The sequence below is a fragment of the Lissotriton vulgaris genome, chromosome 8 (assembly GCF_964263255.1).
Source record: "Lissotriton vulgaris chromosome 8, aLisVul1.2, whole genome shotgun sequence".
In the NCBI taxonomy this organism is placed as follows: Eukaryota; Metazoa; Chordata; class Amphibia; order Caudata; family Salamandridae; genus Lissotriton; species Lissotriton vulgaris.
Window position 1 is genome coordinate 1,511,620,198 of NC_141696.1, and position 22,286 is coordinate 1,511,642,483.

General features: G+C 47.7%; 1 protein-coding gene across 1 annotated transcript in view; it reads left to right on the top strand.

Moving 5' to 3' along the window:
• The window catches only part of FSTL1 (follistatin like 1), a 100,061-nt gene that overhangs the window by 66,575 nt on the left and 11,200 nt on the right, over window positions 1–22,286 (top strand). Inside the window, exon 7 of the mRNA XM_086935629.1 lies at window positions 21,142–21,260. Coding sequence (XP_086791755.1) covers window positions 21,142–21,260 — 119 coding nt within the window. The remainder of the gene's footprint in view (window positions 1–21,141; window positions 21,261–22,286) is intronic.

The following is a 22,286-nucleotide window of genomic DNA, read 5'->3' on the forward strand; positions in this document are numbered from 1 at the left end:
CGCTGAAAAAAGTTTCCGACGCCCCGCCTTCGGGCCCGGCAACGAAACCGAAACTGAAACCGAAACACTCGGACTCCCACCATGTCGGATCCGACAAAAGGGCGACATCGACTTCGACACCGAGGCTACATGCAAAGGAAAGCTCGGTATCGAGACATTCCATGTCGAAACACAAATATGACTTATCGCCCAAGAGACACTCGATACCGAGAAAGTCGGAATCGAGCAAACATTCGGTGCCGAAAACAACAAGATCTGACGATCGAAAACAAAAGCACCTCTCGGAACCAGGACCTTCGGTACCGATTCAGGAGCAACAGACAGATCCCAAACAAAAGATCTTGTTTATTGATCCACAAACTGGGAAAGTGGTCACAAAGAAGAGAAAGAGTGAACAGTCAGAAGATAAACCTCTTCCTCCAAAAAAGAGAACAATGGGGACAAATATAACTCCTCCTGCTTCTCCTCGTCCAAGAGTCACACCCTCTTCTCCTATTCCTCACAATAAGCCAAATGTTCCTACACCTTCCACACCAAGACCAGCTACACCTCAGTCAGATGTAGACAGTGATCTGGGGGAGGGAGAACCTCAAGGGGATGACGAAACTATCCCAGATGAGGAGGACCCATGGGAAAACTATGATGTAGGGTCAGATGAGGACAACGACCCACAGCTATATCCCTCAAAGCCTTCACCACCTGATGATAACACAGGATTTGTGCAGCTCATTAATAGGGCAGCAAAATATCACAAGCTAGATATGCACACAGAACCTCAAATAGAAGATTTCTTGTTAGAGACTCTACCTAATGCACAGAGAACATCAGGTACTCTTCCTATGTTAAAGGGTCTTCTTAGTCACACAGAGGAAATTTTCAAAAACCCAGTGAGAGCCAGGGTGTTAAACCCCAGAATTGATAAAAAATACAAAGCGGCTCCAAAAGACCCAATTTTTATTAAAGGACATGTACCCCTAGACTCGCTGGTGGTCTCAAACGCTCGCAAAAGAGCAAACTCACTATCTACAGGAGAGGCACCTCCACCAGATAAAGAGTCGAAGTTAATAGATGCATCAGGCAAGAGAGTAGCATCACAGGCAGCGAATAGCTGGCGTATAGCAAATACACAAGCACTACTCGCACGTTATGACAGGGCACATTATGATGAGTTAGAAAAACTTCTCATACATCTCCCAAAGGAACACCAGAAAAAGGCAGATCAATTAATACAGGAAGGTAAAATAATAACCAATACTTCCATTAAGTGTGCATTAGACGCAGCAGACACTGCAGCAAGGTCTATTAATACCAGTGTCATGCTAAGAAGGCATGCATGGCTTAGAATCTCTGGATTCAAACAAGAAGTGCAGACAGCTCTATTGAACAAACCATTTGATCAGAAAACATTGTTTGGTTCAAGCACAGACGAGGCATTAGAAAAAATGAAGAAAGACACGGAAACGGCTAAGTCAATGGGAGCATTGCAACAGCCAACACACAGAGGTTCCTTTCGTAGATCCACCTATAGAGGGGGCTCAAAGAACACAGGAACAAATCAGCAATCCACATCTTTCACACCAACATCACCCAGAGGTAATTCAAGAGGCAGTTACAGAGGTAACAACAATAAGGGTAGAGGCCGCGGAAATAATAACAACCGCAACGCCTCAACACCAAAACAGTGACTTCATAGAACTCCCCCCAGACCACATAACACCGGTCGGGGGACGTCTATCACAGTTCCTACCTGTCTGGGAAAACATCACGTCAGACAAGTGGGTGAGACAAATTATCCAACATGGTTATTGCCTAGAACTCACAGCTACCCCACCAAACATCCCCCCCAAACAGCGTCCAATGAGTCAAGATCATCTAACATTGTTAAGAGAAGAAGTTCTAGCACTTCTACAAAAGCATGCAATAGAGACGGTCCCAAAGGATCAACAAGGAACGGGAGTATACTCTCTATACTTCCTGATCCCCAAAAAGGACGGGTCCCTAAGACCGATATTAGACCTCAGACCTCTCAATGCGTACATAAATTCGGAGCATTTCCACATGGTCACGCTCCAACAAGTACTCCCTTTACTGAAGAAAGGGGACTTTCTTTCTACACTGGATCTAAAAGACGCTTACTTTCATATCCCAATTCACAAAGCCCACAGGAAATACCTAAGGTTTGTGTTAGAAGGACAACACTATCAGTTCAAGGTCCTTCCGTTCGGTGTCACAACAGCACCAAGAGTTTTCACAAAATGTCTAGCTGTGGTGGCAGCACACCTAAGAAGACAACAAATACATGTCTTCCCATACTTGGACGATTGGCTAATAAAGGCCAAGTCAAAGGAAGAATGTCTTCACAACACACAGAAGACAATCCAATTGCTGCACCACCTAGGGTTCACGGTGAACTACAAAAAATCACACCTGCAACCAAACCAGATTCAGCAATACCTGGGGGCTACAGTAGACACAGAGAAGGCAATAGCATACCCCAACCCAATCAGAGTACAGACAATGGTCGGGTTAATACAAAGATTTCAACCACAACACTTACTACCAGCACGAGTGTTTATGCAACTATTAGGCATGATGTCCTCCTGCATACAGCTAATACCACATGCCAGACTACAAATGCGTCCACTACAAGAGTGTCTAGCGACACAGTGGAATCAGGCTCAAGGTCAGATTACAGATCTGGTGTTGGTAAACGACCGGACGTATCGCTCTCTGAAGTGGTGGAACACAGAAAACATTTCCAAGGGACGGTCGTTCCTAGAGCCAATTCCACAAGTGACGATAACAGCGGACGCATCGCTCTCCGGATGGGGAGCGCATATGGACAGATACACAGTACAGGGAAAGTGGACTGTGCAGCAAAAGAAACTGCACATCAACTACCTAGAACTATTAGCAATATTTCTAGCACTAAAAGCTTTCCTAATACAAATAGCAGGAAAAGCAGTCCTGATCAGAACAGACAACATGACTGCAATGTATTATATTCAAAAACAGGGGGGGACACACTCTCTCCAACTGTCCAGACTAGCACAAGACATATGGAGATGGGCCATTCCTCAAAAGATCTACCTGTTAGCGGAACACCTACCAGGAGTTCAAAATCAAATAGCAGACATCCTAAGCAGACAGTCAGAACAAGTACACGAATGGGAGCTGCACGACCAAATACTACAGCCATTCTTCCAAAAATGGGGGCAACCAGAGATAGATCTGTTTGCCAATCATCAGAACGCAAAATGCAAACAATTCGCATCCAGGTACCCACACCAAAGGTCACAGGGCAATGCACTGTGGATAAATTGGTCCAAAAAATTTGCTTACGCGTTCCCTCCTCTACCACTAATTCCATTACTGGTTCGGTAACTACAGCAGCACTCAATGACAATGATACTAGTGGCACCCACGTGGGCAAGACAGCCGTGGTTCACCACGCTGCTACAACTCTCACAAGTACCACATCAAAAGCTAAGGTTATTACCCATGCATCTTACACAGAACCATGGAGAAATAATGCACCCAGATCCCAAACAACTGAACCTAGCGATCTGGCTCCTGAGGTCATAGAGTTTGGGTATTTAGATTTACCACCAGAATGCATGGAAATCATTAAACAAGCAAGACGTCCTACCACCAGAGCATGCTATGCAGCAAAATGGAAGAGGTTTGCTATACACTGTAACAGTAAGCACATCAACCCTCTGGACGCATCCACTAAACAAATCATTTGCTATTTATTACACCTACAGCAATGTAACCTAGCATATACCTCTATCAGAGTTCATCTCGCAGCCATAGCGGCGTACCTACAAAACAGGCAACATCTGTCACTGTTTAAAGTACCAGCTATTAAAGCTTTCATGGAAGGACTAAAAAGAGTCATTCCACCAAGAAGACCACCTTCCCCAGTCTGGAATCTCAACATAGTGCTTACCAGACTAATGGGGCCACCCTTTGAACCTATGCATAGGTGTGAAATACAATTCCTCACATGGAAGGTGGCCTTCCTCATAGCTATCACGTCACTTAGAAGAGTAAGTGAGCTGCAGGCTTTTACGATTCAAGAACCATTTATGCAGCTACACCAAAATAAAGTGGTTCTTAGAACAAACCCAAAATTCTTACCGAAGGTTATTTCAGCATTCCACATCAATCAATCAGTGGAATTACCGGTTTTCTTTCCAAAACCACAAACAGTAGCTGAAAGAGCCCTACATACACTGGACGTTAGAAGGGCCATATTGTACTATATAGAAAGAACACAAACTTTCAGAAAGACAAAACAGCTATTTGTCGCGTTTTCTCCTACACATAAAGGCAATCCCATCTCCAAAGCGGGCATTGCCAGATGGATTGTAAAATGCATTCAAATATGCTACTTAAAGGCAAAGAGAACATTAACTGTTCCTCCTAGAGCTCACTCTACACGTAAACTAGGAGCATCTATGGCACACATAAAGGCAATCCCATCTCCAAAGCGGGCATTGCCAGATGGATTGTAAAATGCATTCAAATATGCTACTTAAAGGCAAAGAGAACATTAACTGTTCCTCCTAGAGCTCACTCTACACGTAAACTAGGAGCATCTATGGCATTTCTGGGAAACATTCCACTAGATGACATATGCAGAGCAGCTACCTGGGTTACACCGCACACCTTCACAAAACACTATTGTGTAGATGTGCACACAACACAACAAGCTAGAGTGGGACAAGCAGTATTAAAAACATTGTTTCAGACAGTTGCAACAGACACAGGCGACCACCGCTAGGGAGAGAACTGCTGTATAGTCTATTCATAATGTACCATCTGCAGCCCATATGCCTCGAACGGAATATGCTACTTACCAGTATGCATCTGTTCTTGGCATAGAGGGCTGCAGAGTGGTACATGCCCTCCCAGCCTCCCCGGAAACCTGTGTCTGTTCCAACATTATCTTATTTAGATACACTTACATGGGCACTCTTATCTGTATTCTACTATACTACTCCATCTAACCCTACTATGGCAAAACAATCTAAGGATGGAGCCGATGCCCATGCGCACTACCAACCAAGGGAGGAGTCACCAAGATACAAAAGACTCTCCAAGAGAAAAACAAAGTGCAATCATCCGAGCCCAACACCAGATGGCGATCTATTCATAATGTACCACTCTGCAGCCCTCTATGCCAAGAACAGATGCATACTGGTAAGTAGCATATTCCTTTCGCCACTTGAATTCTCGCTCCGCTCGATGCGCTTGCGCACTTCGATAGGTCACGAGACCTAAAAAACAAGTTGCAAACGTCCGAGCCGAACACTAGATGGCAGTAGCATGCTAAGCATATGAATCTACACCACTACACGCTAAGAATAGATGCTTCATGGTAAGTAACATATTCCATTTCCCTTTATATACTGACATTGACAATATAATGGCGATCATTATTGTTTATGTGAGTTTTCTGCAGGTCAACTGCAATATTGTGATGTACACCCCCAAGGGTATTTCTGTCTCAGGCCACACAGATACACACAGCAACAAAACTAAACAACACAGCATGCGCGCCTCTACTTAAACGCATACAACATTGCCTCAACAATAGAGTGTGCCAGCCACACACATAAAACATTGTTTCAAGATGCACACACTGACGCAACAAAAAAGAATATATTTCATGACAGTCCACACAGACCTGTTGCAAGTTGTAGTCGGCCACTGCTAACTATTATAAACCACTCCAGAATACATCGGCCTACTTTAGCCGTGCTGCTGGCCACCAGTCAATGACTGTAAACAACGAAGCCACATACATTATTAACAAACGCACGTAACAAAATTAGGCTTACAACTCTGTTTACCCCTAAAAGACACATTCCACTTTCAACGCACATAGATGCCGACTTTCAGCTCAGCCTGCACACCTGGCTCACTTTCCAGGATTCCAAGTGCCTAGAAGTCGCAGAATGCAGAGATTTGCTAACTGAAAGCCCATGGACACATTGATTGCGCTGGGCTTTTCGGTTCTTCGTCGCCACAACATATATTGTCATGAAAGTCTCTGTGTTTCCGAGCTCTGCCAGCCGAGGGTCATTGGCAAGACTGTCTCAGCGCACAGCTTCAAGGCGCACGCTCCCTGCGTGCACGCGCATACGAAGGTGCCCGCGCTGTCTGATGAGCACATGCCTCGGCACACAGGCCCTGACAGGAGTTTATTGTGGGCGCCGCCGGCTCCATGGCAATGCCCCCGCAGGCCAGGAATGCCCCCGCGGCGCGCACCGGAGCTGTAACTGTTACTAATGCCCTTTGTGCGTGCAGAGTCGGTGCTGTCAGGGGTGACACCCACACCTGTCATTACCGGTAATTACTGGGCCCTGACACCAAAGGATGCCGCCCTGCTCCCTCCCCCTGGTAGCTGCCAGCTTTAAACACAAAACTCAACAGTGATGGGACGGCGGAGACAGCTCAGCGGGTTCATGCACCAGCTGCAGAGGCCCGTGCGTACCTTACCCGGACCTTCATCGTTCTGAAGCCGATGACTCCCTAGTGATCACACATCTGAGACAGCTCAGGGGGTTCACGCACCGGCTGCAGAGTACCGTGCGTACCCTATTGAGGGATGTCATCGTTCTGAAGCCGATGACTCGGTCCTACTGAGTAAAAATAACAGCTATTATCATAAAAAAAAACACACACACACACAAAGAAACAGCTCTGTGGTTGTGGGGCTGTGCATTTAGGTATTACATTGGGAAGTGCTGAGTGCTTGGTCACGAGCCCCTTGCGCCAACGGTACCTCACTTTTCCCCCATATTAAAAGTGACGTAGGTGGCTTGTAAAAAACCCTCAGTGTTTAAAATAAAGGGTGGTAATTTTATTGAACGTAGAGAGCCATTTACTCCCCCACCTGAGAAAGATGATTGGCTGAATAGACCATGTGGAAATGCGAGCTCCCGACCTAGCTGTAAACGGTTATCTGTAAATGTAAATGTAAATGTATTTGAGCTTATATAGCGCACAGCTACCTACAAAGGGTTTCCCGGTGCTTGCTTAGGGAACCCGTCCTGGTATTCCCCTGTGAGATAACCCCAGCAGGGTATCCACAAGGTGAAAGCCAGGCATCCCGCCGCGAGGGGCCGTTGTGGAGATTAAGCAAGCTATTGCCCAGAGTTGCAGAGTGTGAACCCGTGAGTCGAGAAGGCACCGGAGCGAGAATTATCGAGTCCGTGGAACTTTTGAGCCCAAGACCCGCCGAGGCGGGGAATTGAACCCTGGTCCGCTCCCAGGTACCTTAACCCACTGCGCTTTTTTTACCAGGCTCGCCAACAGAAGCGAATCCAGTAATGGCAGGGGGAGCGGGTTAAAGGGGTCTACTCTGGCTAGAATGTGTTTGGAAACAGGGTTATGGACTAGGGCTTGGGTCTGGAGACGCTTTTGCTGGTAAAGCACCACTTGGGCACCAAAATGGGACGTTGGCACAGATCAAACCTTTGAAGATGAACAAATAAAGAGTTTTCGAGTAGGTGATGTCAAGTGGAGAAAGTTAGTCCAGCTTTGTTTTTCTTTGTATTCTGGTATTTGAAGGCCTGCATTATAATGGGCAAAAACAAAGTACAAGTACAAGAATGCAAATAAAACAAGCATTGGCAAAGTCAATAGGTTTAACATTTGTTTGGCGAGCCCGTTGCACTTGCACATACCTTACACATGTCAAACCTATAGGCATTGGCAAATGTTTGTTTGTCTAACAGCACAGAAAAGCCAGCATAGAAAAAAAGCATCTGAAAGTGGACGCTACGGAGAAAAGGTGCTTTCTTTTCATGGCATGTGTGGCTGTAGATACACACGCTCTGCATACTTCCGCCGTCTAGTGTTGGGCTCGGACGTGTAAAACTTGTTTTTGTTCGCAGTAAGTCTTTTCGAGTCATGGGACCTAGTGACTCCACCTATTAGTGGCATTGCAGTAGTATGTTTAGGTAGACATTCCTGCCTATCTAATCTTACTACTCTAATATTTCCTATGCGAGATAAGCGGGCCTTGCCTATTCACAGGTTAAGAGAGTTCCCATCAATAAGGCCATCAAAGAGGGACGGAGCCCTTGTTCTTCACCCCTCTCAGCAATTCATTCTATTAGTGGTATTGCACATGGGTATCAGCTCCATTGTTAGATTGATTTTTCTCTGCATTCGGGTTCAGATGTGTCGGAAGTGAGTCTAGGTTCAATAATAATCCACATTTGTAAAGCGCACAATCACCCGTAAGGGTCTCTAGGCGCCGGGGGCCGTTGGGAAGTTTAAGCAAACTATTGCCCAGAGTCATACGGTGCTGGGCTAATCTGCCGCTGATCGAACCGTGATCCCCAGATTCCGGAGTCAGTCGCCCTAGCCGCGGCGCCACACCTCTTCCAGAACACCGTGTGGTGTTCTCGCCGGGCCTTCGGATCCGTTTCTCATCAGTTCTTTTAAACAATTATGCTCTTCGTTGGTCTCCGCTGTTGTGTGTCTTCTACTTTGTGTTGGCGACCAACCTGTCAACTTCTGTCATTTGTGTCAAGATCGTCCTCATAATGGAAAGGACTCCATTTCCGCTTTGCCCCATTTTCCAATCCAAGTACCCGAGAACAGATCTCCACGAGGTTTGCATCCTTTGCTTATCTCCTGATCATCTTGAAGACTACAGTTCGGTTTATTTTGTGTTCCTAAACAAGAAGATGATCGGTATCAGTGGGCTCTTCGTATCGCCTGTGCCTCATCGGAGCACAGAAAAAGGAGAAAAATACACCGGACTTTGTCAGTGAGCGAATGGAGTCGGATGTTGAGCAACTGGGTGCACCAGGGCTGAAGTCGAGGTAGCTTTTTTGCCAGAAAGCATTGACTTCAAGGCAGAAGTAAAATAAGAAGAGCCTCAGTAGGCCCAGCGTCCGCCAAAGATCAAAGTGAGTACTGGCACCCCTTCTAATCACCAAATTGAGGTGCCATGCTGTTGTGCTGCCTCTGAGTGTGCCTCCAGTGTACCACTGCCTTCCAGCCATGGTCGACACCGCCATTCTCAGCTGTACACTGTCTGATTTGTGTCTGGGGATTCTGGCTGCAGCATTTTGGACTACCTGCAGCCTGTCTGTCACATATTTAGGAGAGCCCAGGTATAGAGAGTTGCCGTTGTCCAGCTGCGAGACCACCAGAACCTGGACCACCGTCTTTCTAGCTTTTTCTGCGATTAGATCCATGATTTTACGGATCATCCGTAGCATACCGAAACAGGTTGCCGATAGTTTTTTGGCTTGTGTTTCCATGGAGAGATTTTGGTCTAGCCACATCCCCAGATTTTTTTATAGATGTTTTAGGAGTGGGGGAAGGACCCTGACTCCCCGGCCAGCTGATCCTGGCTCGCGGACCAGGGCCATTGCCCAGGAACATCAACTCCATTTTGTTGCCATTCAATTTTAGGCTACAGTTAGCCAACCATTTTCCTATTTTTTCCATGCACGGTACAAGCTGCACAAGAAAAAAATTGACTTCTGAGGAGGCTCTTAACACTCCTGTGCCTCCGACTTCCAAAAGGCCTAAAAGGCACAACATGGCTACCTCTCCACTGCCTCCTGCTCGACCTTCTTCTCCACTCCTTTCTCCCACTTTTTCTCCTTTACTGCAGGTGGATTCCCAACAACTCTCACCAGAGGGTTCCTTACATTCTGGGGGTGGAGAATGAATGAATGTTACACTTGCACAGCGTGAACTTTGCCCCAAGGAGTCAAGGCGCTAGGGATAGAAACGGCAGTCGTAAGTAGCAAGAATGGGATTTAGCTGTTAAAGTTCGAAAAGCCATGTTTTTAAGGCATTAAGGCATTTGCCCATCATAGCACCGAGTTAGTAATGCTCTCAGTGCTGGATGAGCTTAGATGCATGCTGACAGTAAAAAACCAAGCACCCTGATACTTTTAGATCTTTCAGCGGCGTTTGATACTGTCACCCATGCCTTGCTCCTAGACAGGCTGGCTGTGTTTGGGATAGAAGACCAGGCCCTCCAATGGTTAAAATCCTTTTTGCTAGGGAGGACTCAGAGGATCCAACTAGCAGACCGTGTCTCTGAGGTGGGTGTTCTGGAGTGTGGAGTCCCGCAAGGGTCCGCACTCTCACCACTCCTGTTCAATCTTTACCTGCAGCCACTGATAGACCCCCTGGCGAACATGGGCTGCAAAGTTTTTAACTATGCCGATGATACTCAGCTGTTGCTGAGTATCGGCAATACAACATCGGCTCAGTCCATGGCCCAGAATATACTAAGGTTCACGGTGAGCTGGATGACGACGAATCTGCTAAAAATTAATCCAGATAAAACAGAGGTCCTGGTAGTTTCAACTGCCACCTCACCTTGGAATGATTTGTTCTGGCCCCAAGAGCTTGGACCGACCCCAAAGCCATGTCCTAGCGTAAAGAGCCTTGGTATTAAGATCGACCAGGAGCTCTCAATGATCAGCCAAGTATCCCCCGTTGTTGGAACTTGCACTAACTTGATGAGGCAGTTGCAAAAGTTAGTCCCCTTACTTTCTATAAACATGCTCCGAACCATCGTCTCGGCAACAATAGGCTCCAGGATCGACTATGGGAATGCATTATATCTAGGTCTGCCAAAAAATCTGATTAACCGCCTGCAGGTCACCTTGAATGATGCAGCACAGTTAATTTTCGGACTACCCAGACAGACCCATGCTTCCCCATTATTGCACAGGCTACACTGGCTCCCCATAAAGCAAAGGGTGGAATTTAAAAGCCTGTGCATTGCCCATAAGGCAATTTATGGGCAGGCACCTGCCCATATAAAAGAGAGGCTTGAAGTCTACAATCCCAAGCGAGCTTTAAGATCTTCCAACTCCCAATTGCTGTCATGTCCGTGCTTTAAAATGGCAACCAAAGGCGGGAGATCCTTTTCAATCCAAGTCCCTCAAATGTGGAATAAGCTACCTGAGGCCCTTCGTAAAGAAACTAACCTCCTCCTTTTTAGGAAATCTTTGAAGACACTTTTATTCAGAGGTGCCTTTGGAGCTCTGTGAGTTAGGCCGATAATCCGAATTCCTGCTTAATTCTCTTCTCTTGTAGCTGTATCTGTCAGAAGCGCCTAGAGACCTGACGGTGATTTGACGCTATACAAAATCCAGATAACAATAACAATAACGAAACAGTAGATGCGAGTCTTGAAAAGAGCTTGTTAGAGGGAGAGTATTCCAGAGCTTAGAGGCGGCAACAGAAAAGGCTCCCCCCCACCTGGCCTTCCTAAACCTGGGAACTACCAGCCAGTTTTTACTGGCAGGCTGCAGGTGTTTGGTAGGGACATACCATTGGAAGAGTCTTTTGATACCTTCGGAACCAGAATTATGAAGAGATTTATGGACAAGGCATAGCGCCTTGAACAGAATTCTCTTTTCTAGAGGAAGCCAATGTAATTTACGAATAGATGCAGAGACTGGGTGAAATTTGGGACGATCCATCACAAGTCTTGCTGCTGCATTCTGTACAAGTTGCAGTTTATGGATGAATCCCTTGTTAATGTCCGGGTAGAGGGCATTACAATAATCCAACCTGGGCAGAACCAAGGCAACAACTGCCTGCTTTCGAGAAGAGAGAGAAAGACATGGAAAGATCTTCTTCATGTCCCGTACAATGCCAAAAACAGGTGGAAGCCACTCTGTTGAACTGGGGGTCAAAAGAGAGTGAGCTGTCCAAGATTCTTTGCTGATTCAGCAGGGCAGGGGACTGGGCCGAGCATTTCAGGCCACCAAGAGAGGGACCATAAGGATTGTTGACTGCCAAAAATTAGGACTTCTGTTTTCTCCCCATTGAGTCTTAGGTGGTTGTCTACCATCCAGGCAGCCGTGGCCTGCATACAGCTTTTGAAGTTTGCTGCGGACTCCTCAATGCTGTTGGTGATTGACACAATTATTTGTGTATCATCCGCGTAGGACATCACCTCCAGGCCAAAAGATCTAATAACCTTGGGCAGTGGTGCGACGTAGATGTTGAATAAGGTTGGACTCAATGAGGAACCCAGTGGCACCCCTCAGAAGGTGTAAGTGGAGTCAGAGTAGAATTGGTCCGGTTTTACTTTTTGTTGCCTATCTTTTAGAAATGAGGACAGAAGTTCCAAAGCGGAGCCTGAGACCCCAATTTCTTTAACACCTTCCATGCTCAGGACGGCTCCCGGCCATCATGAGTCACAGTAGGCTTGTGCTCATGATGGCCAGGAGCCGTCCGAACGTTACCGCTCCGCCCACGAGCGATTAATTCCCTGCCCGTACGTGAGAATTAATCAGTGGATAGAGTTCGGACGGCTCCCAGCCGTCATGAGCACACGCCTACTGTGACTCATGACTGCCGGGAGCTGTCCTGAGTACCCAAGCGCCACGCCCAGCCCCGAGCCCCCCCGCCCCCTCGCACCGTGGTGGAATTTGCCACGCGGCGAAGGGGTTAAGACCGCTGACCAGCCTTGTTGGCGAGATGGTATCAAAGGCCACAGTTAGATCTTAGAAAATTAATAGAGAAGTGTACCCAGCATCTACTTGAATACGTATGTTATTTACTGCCGATGTTAAAGCAGTCTCCGGGCTATGGCCACTCCTGAACCCATGCTGGGAGCAATCAAGCCAGTGATGGAGACATTCCAAGGCTATCCTAGGACCCCTATGACCCCCCTCATCACCCTCAGGGCCCAGACCCCTGGGGGGATTATGATGCAGACCCTAGCGGACACAGACCCAGACCTGTACCTTGCAAAGCCTTCCTCCCAGATGGCGTCACCTCTTATCGTGATGTCCTTCATAGGGCAGCTACCGTCCATGTGTGGAGATGCATGTGCAGCATGAGGAGGAGGATTTCCTCATGGAGACCCTCTCCTCCATCCAACCATCTCTACAGTAGTGTCATATGCTTAAAGGGGTCCTTAAACCAGCCACTGAGATATTTAATGAGCCAGTGAAAGCAAGGGTAGTTGCGCCTAGCATCGATAAGAAATTGCCTCCCCTAATGACCCTCCATACATACGAGGCCAGTTACCGCCTGACTCTAACTGTGCATGCAGCTAGAAAGCGCACTGACACTCAAGGGACAGGTGATGCTCCAGATCAGGAGAGCAAGGAAATTGATGCAGGGCGCAAAAGGGTAGCAGCACAGTCTACTTCGCATTGGCCATCGCCACCTCCATTGCCCTATCCTGGTACGACTGAGTGGCACTAATAGAAGGGACAGGAATTGGTGGCAGAGGAAAAGTTTCTCTCTAACAGGTGTGGTGCTGCAGCCAGGGCGAATGACGCTGGACGCTGGGGATCACGGTTCGATCCCTGGCTCCGGCGGCAGGGGTCTGCCCAGCACCATGCGACTCTGGGCAATAGCTCGCTTAATCTTCCCAACGGCCCCCAGTGCTGAGATAACCCTTCGGGATGATTTGTGTGCTATACAAGTACTGGATTTACATTTTACATTTTTTACACCAACATCCTTTGTGTGCTGGACGCCGCTTACACAGCTGCTTGCAGCATTGACCCCAGCATCCTCCTGCTTCACTGTGCTTAGCTGTGCCTGTTTGGTTTTAAACCAGAGGTCTAGCAGCCCCTCTTAAATGTACCCTTCGATGGCCAGAATCTCTTTGGCCCGCAGGTTGACAAGATACTAGAAAAAATCAAGAAAGACACTGACACAGCCGAAGCGATGGGCGCCCTACAGACACCCACTCCCCATGGCTCCTTTCGATGCTGCCAATACCATAGAGCAGCAAAAACTCCCAACCCGGAAACCACTTCTACCTTCACAAGGCGCACACAGCCATCACCTTCACAGGGCTACTAGAGGTGTGGCTACACGGGCAATAACAACAAGGGTAGAGAAAAGGCATTGCTCCAAAAAGGGCTGCCCCTCCAAAACAGTGGCACTCTCCACCTCCGCGCCCGACCACATAACACCTGTCATGGGAAAGTTGCATGGGTTTCTGCAACTTAAAATCAAAATAGAGGAACCGGGGGCTTTTGATGAGGTCCTACACAACGCTCCTAGAAGACACGTAAATCGAAAGAATGTGCAGTTCCTTACGAGGGTGGGAGTGAACAGGTCTCTTATGGATTGCCCTCACACACCCCGAGGGATGTCATGCTTCATCATTGGGCTGTGCTCCTCGTCGGGCCGGCGCAGCGATGCCCGACGGGCTCCTGCGAAGGGGCTCTTTGCCTTTTAAGAGACAGCCATTTGGTGAGTGTGGGTAAGTGGTCTAGGTAGTGTGTGAGTGTGAGTAGTGGATTAAAATAGGTTAACTACTGCCCTAGAGGGAACTCATTTTATTCGTGGGGTGTACAAACCTACCTAAAATGTGTGTGCCCATTCTGGATTATCAATGATCCTACAGGGTCTAGTATGTGTATATGGTTGACATGTTTCTTGGCTTCTGCCCCTAACGGGTCAATTGGCTATTCTGCTAATCTAGCCATTGTGCCGCAAATAAAGAAATCAAGATCTGGAGGCCGCTCCTTTTCTTATAATATAGCCAAGCTGTGGAATGCCCTTCCCCAGCATTTAAGATCTAACCCCGACATCCTCTCCTTTCGTAAACAGCTGAAAACGCTCCTGTTCACCACTTAAATAGTGGAGCTGACAATCCTTTTTCCCTACTTTAGCTTCAGTTGGTATTCTTAGCGCTTGGACGCCTCAGGGCAGCTATGTGCGCTCTAGAAATCTAAATTCATTCATTCATTCATTCATTCTTCAGGACCAACCTGTAGACACTGGTCCTGAAGAATTGCAACATTTGTGACTATTTCAGGAGGCGATTTAGGCCCTCCTCACCAAAGGGGCCATAGAGGCGGTTCTGCAACAAAAGGGTACTGTCTATTCTCTGTACTTTCTTATCCCCAAGAAGGACGGCTCTCTCAGACCCATCCTCAATCTCAGACCCCTCAGCAAATACACACTGTCAGAGCACTTCCACATGGTGAATCTACAAGACGTCACCCCTGAATGAGAGAAGCACCAGGATTGGATGGTGCGGGTAGGCTGTCCACCCAAATGCAGATCACTTTGGCTGGCGCAAGACTGCCGGCCATAATGACATGCACACTTTGGAGCATCCAGACAGCTACTGCTCCAGTCCTTTATGCGGCCTGTCGGCAGTAGTGGACACACCCCCATTACTCCCAGCTTGAGGTAAGGCTGACGGCTGTGGCGCGCCTTGGTGAAAAATAAACAGGCAAGGAAATCATTTTATTGTCATTTTATTTTTAACACTTAGCGCGACTTGCAGCAGGCGGGGGCACAACGCTCCCCTGCCCTCATGAAGAAACCGCCATTGTCAGGCCCACGTCTCTTCCTTGGCTTATGTTTTGGTACCAGAGGGGTTAATCTGCCACCTTGCAGACACATACTGTGACTACCCTTTAAGTGTCACTGGTGACTCCATATGCTGCCTCCCCTCAGTCCCCCCAGCTGTCGGAAGCCGCCCCTTTGACCCTCCCGCACTTACTTGGCTTGTGTTCTGGCCACAGGGGTGACCCTCCCTTCTTCGAGTCCTCAGACATTGTTATCCTGAGATTGTCCTATAGGCGTCACTGTTGCACCAGTACCTCCTCTTGGTACGTTGACCACCCCCACCCCCCACAACTGAAAGCTGCTTCTCTGATGCTCACTGTGACACCTGCAGCCCCTCCCTCTCTTCTTTGGCTTGTGATCTGGACTTAAGGGTAAAGCTGCCACCTTGGATACCTTAGACATTGCTACCCTGAGATTGCCCTGTAGGAGTCACTGCTGCACCAGTCCCTCCTTTTGCTGCCTCCCCACAGTCCTCTGACCCCCACAACCAGAAGTGGCCCTCTGATGCTCAATATTGTACCAGCAGGCTCTCCTTCTCTTCCCTGGCTTGTAATTTGGCCTCAGGGAATGGACCTGACTCCTTGGATCCTTGGAGACCTCAGAACTCGAGCCATGACCCGAAGATGGGGCAGGTGAGGTCTGAGCGTGCCCAGGCTCAGAGGCGGATCTTTATCTGCCCTCAGACCGGCCTGGCCTCTGCCTAACCTGCTTGGGGAGTCTGAAGAAACCTGATGGTTACAGTAACACACCCCGGTTGGCTGTGATAGTGAGCTGTAACCGAGCCTGTCATTACACCATTGTGTGCACGTCGGCTGCCTGTCCTCCAGGCTTGGCATGGGTGGAAGGGCTGACAGCCCCACAGGGAGCATTTCCTCGCAGAGAGACTCCAGGTGAGCTTCTCACCTGTCAGTATCACCTGTGCTGTCAAGGACTCCGCTGTGCACAATTTAGTGCCCAAGGGCATAGCCGCCATTGGTGCAGTAGGTACAGTGGCACAGGGGCCTAGAGCCCTAAGAGGCCCATTGAACAATGATTATTGCTGTATTCCCTACCCCTAATTAAATTTCACAGCGTAAGTCCAGTAACCCCGACAATCTCGGTCTACTACATATTCAATTATAAAGTGATTCTGATAGGAAACAATTTTTTAAGGGAAAAAAGGTGTTCGAGGCATATGAGCTGTAGATCCCACACTATGCATATATCACCATCTGGTGTTGGGCCCAGATGTTTGCAGTTGTTTTTGTCCTGGTAAAGTCTTTGGAAGTCACAGGATAGGTGACTCCTCCTTTGGACTACAGTGCGCATGGGCATTGGCTCCATCTTCAGATTGTTTTTTTCCGCCAACGGTTTTGGATGTGTTTCTTGTGCTCCAGTTCGTAACTGTCACCGATTCCACTTTCGACGCACTATCCTTCACGCACTCTATGGTATTGTTTTCAATTGCGATCCCCAGTCGTCACGCATCTCTCCAACTTCGAAGTCCTCGATTCCGATCGTCGACGAGGGCCTTAGGGCCTACCTGGACCTTGGCATCTGGCTCATGGAAAGGACTCTATTCAAGAAGTGTCCTCAATGTGGGTCGAAGTTTCCCCACACCGATCTGCATGAGGTGTGTAACCTCTGCCTTTTACCCGAGCACGAGGCGAGAGACTGTGCAGCCTGTGCCTCTTCGCGCTCCAAGAAGACCATTCGGGATCGTCGAGCTCGAAGAACAATGGCTCGCTCGTTGGCATCCATTCACAATGACATCTTCCAAGAGGGCGTCGATGTTCCAGAACAGGAGCGGGTCGAAGAACTCCTCATCAACGCCTCCGAAGCTGTGGACTCAGACGTCGAAGAACTCGCTCCTGCGCAGCGGGTCGTAAGTAAAGACGTCGACCCAGACCCCTTCCATACACCATCGAAAAAGGCTTCAGTCACACCTCCACCATCGGGTCCAGATGCACACGAGAGACTGCTTCCCATGCCCCGCCATCGGGCTCGGCAAAGAAGCCTATTAAGCCTTCAGGCGACTCGGGCTTGAGTCAGTCTGCCTTCGGTATCGAAACCCAGTCACCGGCACCGAAAAAGAAACCACCCTCCACCTATGTGCCGATCGCTGCCTCCACATCCAAGCACTCAACACCGAATCCTACAAGCACCAACATTGCCCCTTAGCAGTGCATGTACGTCAAGCTATGGAAAATGTAATGATGCGTTTCGACCCGTAACACACACTTTTTGGAGCCAGGTCTTCACCAGAACAACAGGAGGGTATGAACCATTGAAACCACCAAATGGATGGGGGAAGTACCTGTGGGGCCTTTATATAGATAGGCAAACATGGATGAAACCATCCGCTGTTAGCGGTATCTGGGTCTATGGACATCAACAACACGCTACCCTCCAAGGCCTCGCTCCTAGAGATGATCTACCAAGAGAAACAGAGATCAACGATAGAGCATTCTGGGCCTCTTTCCTAGAGGCGCTCTCTAGAGAGAGGCCAGTTATTGCACGTGCTCAGCCTCCCGCTCAGAAGTGATTTCTAGAGAGAGAGAGAGGCTAGGGATTGGCTGCATTTGGCCTCGCTCCCCCTCTCCTCGTGGTGAGGTGAACGCAGATGAGCATGGCTTGGGCACACGGGGTCTTGCTCCCCTTCTAGATGTGATCCATTCAGGGAAGCCCCATGTACTGACCACACCCTCGCTCAGCCTCGCTCAGCCTCGCTCCGCCTTGAAGACGCGCTTCTACAGAGGCCAAAGACTGAGCATGTACGGCCGAGCTCCGTTTCCCTTAGAGGTGACTACTACAGACAGAAGAGTCAAGGACTGAACTCCTGAGGATTTGAGAATTTCAACTCTCAATGCAACTTTTTATGGGCGTAATAACGTATAATTAGAAAAACATTTGTGAATGAATGCTTCTACAGGGAGCACACAACGTGGTAACCTGTGAGGCCAAGATTAGAAAACAGGTGTGCTGTGTTCACAGTCAGTACCTTACCCAAATTAGGACATCTTTGGGCTCCCAGTGCACCCGCCCTCCCCCAAATATTTGCCACTCACAAAAGGGGGTTATTTTCGGTACACAAAGAATAGAAGAAGGGCCCCGAAACCGCATTGGAATTCTAAGCCTTGGTGTCTTTCTCCCATAGCCAGGGGAGTCTTTAGTTGAAATACTAGCAGCAGGGGCAGATGAGGATTGAAATCAAGACTGGAATTACCCATACCCTGTTATTCTTAATTTCTCAGGGGACCCTCAGGATCCCACGCATAATACCCAGTCAAAACCCCACCAGCCCAACCCACGCCTATGCAGCGAGTTCCCAATTCCCCTAGTATCAACAACTTTGGTGCTGCGGTTGGAGTTACTATGGTGCAAAGTTGAAGCTCTGGGAATGAGGACATAAGTCTTGTTTTGTGTTTTCTGTGTGTTCACTGAGTGGTCGTAAGATGAACAATGGTTTCAAGACTGTTCTTCTGTCAAATGCCCCTGACACGTACTGGACATCTTGAGGGTGTATTTGTGATCTACGGATTGGGGGAGCATCAAAGCGCTGGAAGAGCTTCTTCTAGACAACAGTGTGCCCATGTTCTTGAGGCATCTTCAGGCAGTAAAAAAGATCTTTCAGTATGGGGAGCTAGCTCTGGTCATGGAATTTCAGAGCCCTAGGCTCAATAACAGTTCAACATTTGGACACTCTCACGCCCCTATTAATGAGGGCATTTTTGCTGACTGGCCCTTATCTAGGTTGACATCCTTTGCATTATGCCTCCATCTGGTGACTGGGTCCAGAGAAGCATACTTGATTCTTTTATTTCGGGGTATAACGCTTTTATTTTGGTGATCGGCCATGGGAGATGCCAATATGATTCATTATGTTTGGCACCATGTTGTATCCTCTTGTGGTGGCGCTACAAGGCAGCTGCCTACATGGTTACAAAGCAGAAGAGAGCTTGAGAATAAAATCCAATTCCTGACTTGATCATACCGCAAGAGTGAGCAGGTCTGGCCTAACTTAGGTGAAAGAAGTCTGGAATTACTTGTGTTCATGTTTAGAAAGGTCCTATCCTGGCATGTCGGCTACGCCTGTTTAGGGCAGGACCATGGCTGACTTTAAAATGCCAAACCAAGAAGGAGAAGCGTAGAGGTATTGATAGAATCACCCTCCAAAGTAAGACTTTTTAACCACAGAGATTCTATCAAAAAAGTGAAGAAAGTGATGATTTTTTAATTTTTACCGTTTCTAAAAGGGTGCTAGGCTCTCTCTTATACATGGAAAGATGGGAGCACAATGTGCTTGTTAAAATACCCCTCACACACTAAAAAACCGTTAGTGTCATGCTTCATCATAGGGGTCTTCCCGCCCCTATAACGGGACGGGGCGTGCTACGACCAGACGAAATACGCGGGAGCACTAAGATGTGACAGAGGCTATGTGTAGGTGCATGGGTATCAGTGAAAGTGTAGGGACCTGACACTAGTGAGTGTGCAAAAAGTGAAAAAAATGAAAAAAGTTAAAAATTCCCTGGCTTAGTAGAAAAAAAACAATTTTATTAGCTTCTCTAGCTGGGAACATTAAGAAGGGGTTGTGTGGTAGAGAATTAGCTACTACCTGTCGACATGTTTCGTAAGCAGTCCCCTACTGCTTACTCATCAGGACCATATAGCGATCCCTACTGTTACTGCTCAGTTCTAACAAATAGTGCCTACTGTCCTACAGACAACCAACAAAAATAAGTTGGCTGTTTGGGCTTCAGGGCATGAGCTGGCCCAGGTGAAGCAGAAAAAATTGACCTGATGTGGTCTTTATCTCAACAAATTTCAGCACCCCATGAGTTTGCAGGCGAGGGGTATTCTGCGCAGTTTAATTTCTGCCAGCAACGGAAAACATTATTCCTACCCCCGTGCTCCTCCGAGGATAGCACGGGGGTAGGAATAATGTTTTCCGTTGCTGGCAGAAATTAAACTGCGCAGAATACCCCTCGCCTGCAAACTCATGGGGTGCTGAAATTTGTTGAGATAAAGACCACATCAGGTCAATTTTTTCTGCTTCACCTGGGCCAGCTCATGCCCTGAAGCCCAAACAGCCAACTTATTTTTGTTGGTTGTCTGTAGGACAGTAGGCACTATTTGTTAGAACTGAGCAGTAACAGTAGGGATCGCTATATGGTCCTGATGAGTAAGCAGTAGGGGACTGCTTACGAAACATGTCGACAGGTAGTAGCTAATTCTCTACCACACAACCCCTTCTTAATGTTCCCAGCTAGAGAAGCTAATAAAATTGTTTTTTTTCTACTAAGCCAGGGAATTTTTAACTTTTTTCATTTTTTTCACTTTTTGCACACTCACTAGTGTCAGGTCCCTACACTTTCACTGATACCCATGCACCTACACATAGCCTCTGTCACATCTTAGTGCTCCCGCGTATTTCGTCTGGTCGTAGCACGCCCCGTCCCGTTATAGGGGCGGGAAGACCCCTATGATGAAGCATGACACTAACGGTTTTTTAGTGTGTGAGGGGTATTTTAACAAGCACATTGTGCTCCCATCTTTCCATGTATAAGAGAGAGCCTAGCACCCTTTTAGAAACGGTAAAAATTTAAAAATCATCACTTTCTTCACTTTTTTGATAGAATCTCTGTGGTTAAAAAATGACTTTAAAATGCTTCATCTCTTCCGTTTGCAAACACAAACTAAAAAAAAACAATGAACCAAGTGGCCCTGATTGATTCAAGAATGTGTGCCCATTAGTATTTGGTGTCTGACATTGCTCCAGCAAACACCTGGTGATCACCTTTCCTTCTGTGTCCTTAGAGCTACGATGGTGGAGACTCCCGCCTGGACTCCGGCGAGTTCTTGAAGTTTGTGGAGCAGAATGAGACGGCCATCAACATCACCACGTACATGGATCAGGAGACCAACCGGCTACTCAGGTACTTTACATAGACATAGGACCAGCCCACTGTCTAGGCAGCGTATACAGATATGCGACCAACCGGCTGCTCGGGTAGTGCATATGGGCCAGGGAGCCAAGCAGCCACCCGAGTACTGTACAAAAACATGGGACCAACCAGCTGTCTGGGCAGTAGATACAGACATGAGACAAACCAGTTGCATTGGGAATTAATTTGTACTATTAGACCAAATGGCTACATGCAGAGTACCTAAATCACAATAAAGAGGGCCAGGGGAGATTTATAGACCTGCAGGTGTTCACTCCCAACCTATCAATATTTTTCACAAAATAAACCCCTTGTCTTGAAACAAGAAAAAGAAAGAGGAGAAAGAGCACTCAGAACAATACCCAGCTAAAGTGGGGATATTCCTTTTAAAGGATGACTTACCTCACCTACCAGAGGTGGCCTGCTTCATCATTGGTCCTCACACCGGCGGTGGATGGTTGGACGTTGGGTCATTTTTTAAGACCGAGGTGTTTATTTTGTGAAAGATACATGCAGAATACTCCATATGTTCCAGGAGACAAACCTATTGCCAAAGCACTGTATTTAAACGATGGCTGCTCAGACACTATATTTACCAGAAGATCAAGTGGTTGTGTCCCATATATAGACCAGGAGACCAAACAGCTTCTTTGATGCCGTATATGTGCCTTGAGAGCAAGTCGCTGCCTGGGTGCCCTATGTAGACCATGGGACCATCAGCTTCCTCGATACCGTATGTGTGCCAGGAGGCTGTTCGGTTGTTGAGGTACTGCGCGCTAACCGAGAGATCACCTGGATGCTTTGGTATTATATATGGACCAAGGGTTCAACTGCTGCTCGCGTACTATGCGTGGACTGAGAGACTAAATGTTGCTAGACCAGGAAAACACTGGTTGGTCAGGTCCTGGTCATGGTGGGAGAGGATCTGGCAGAACGTGCACCTTGATGAAAGTTGACCATGACCAGGGTGAGGAAGACCTCCAAGGTGGACCAATCCTAAGCCTACTGGGTATAACT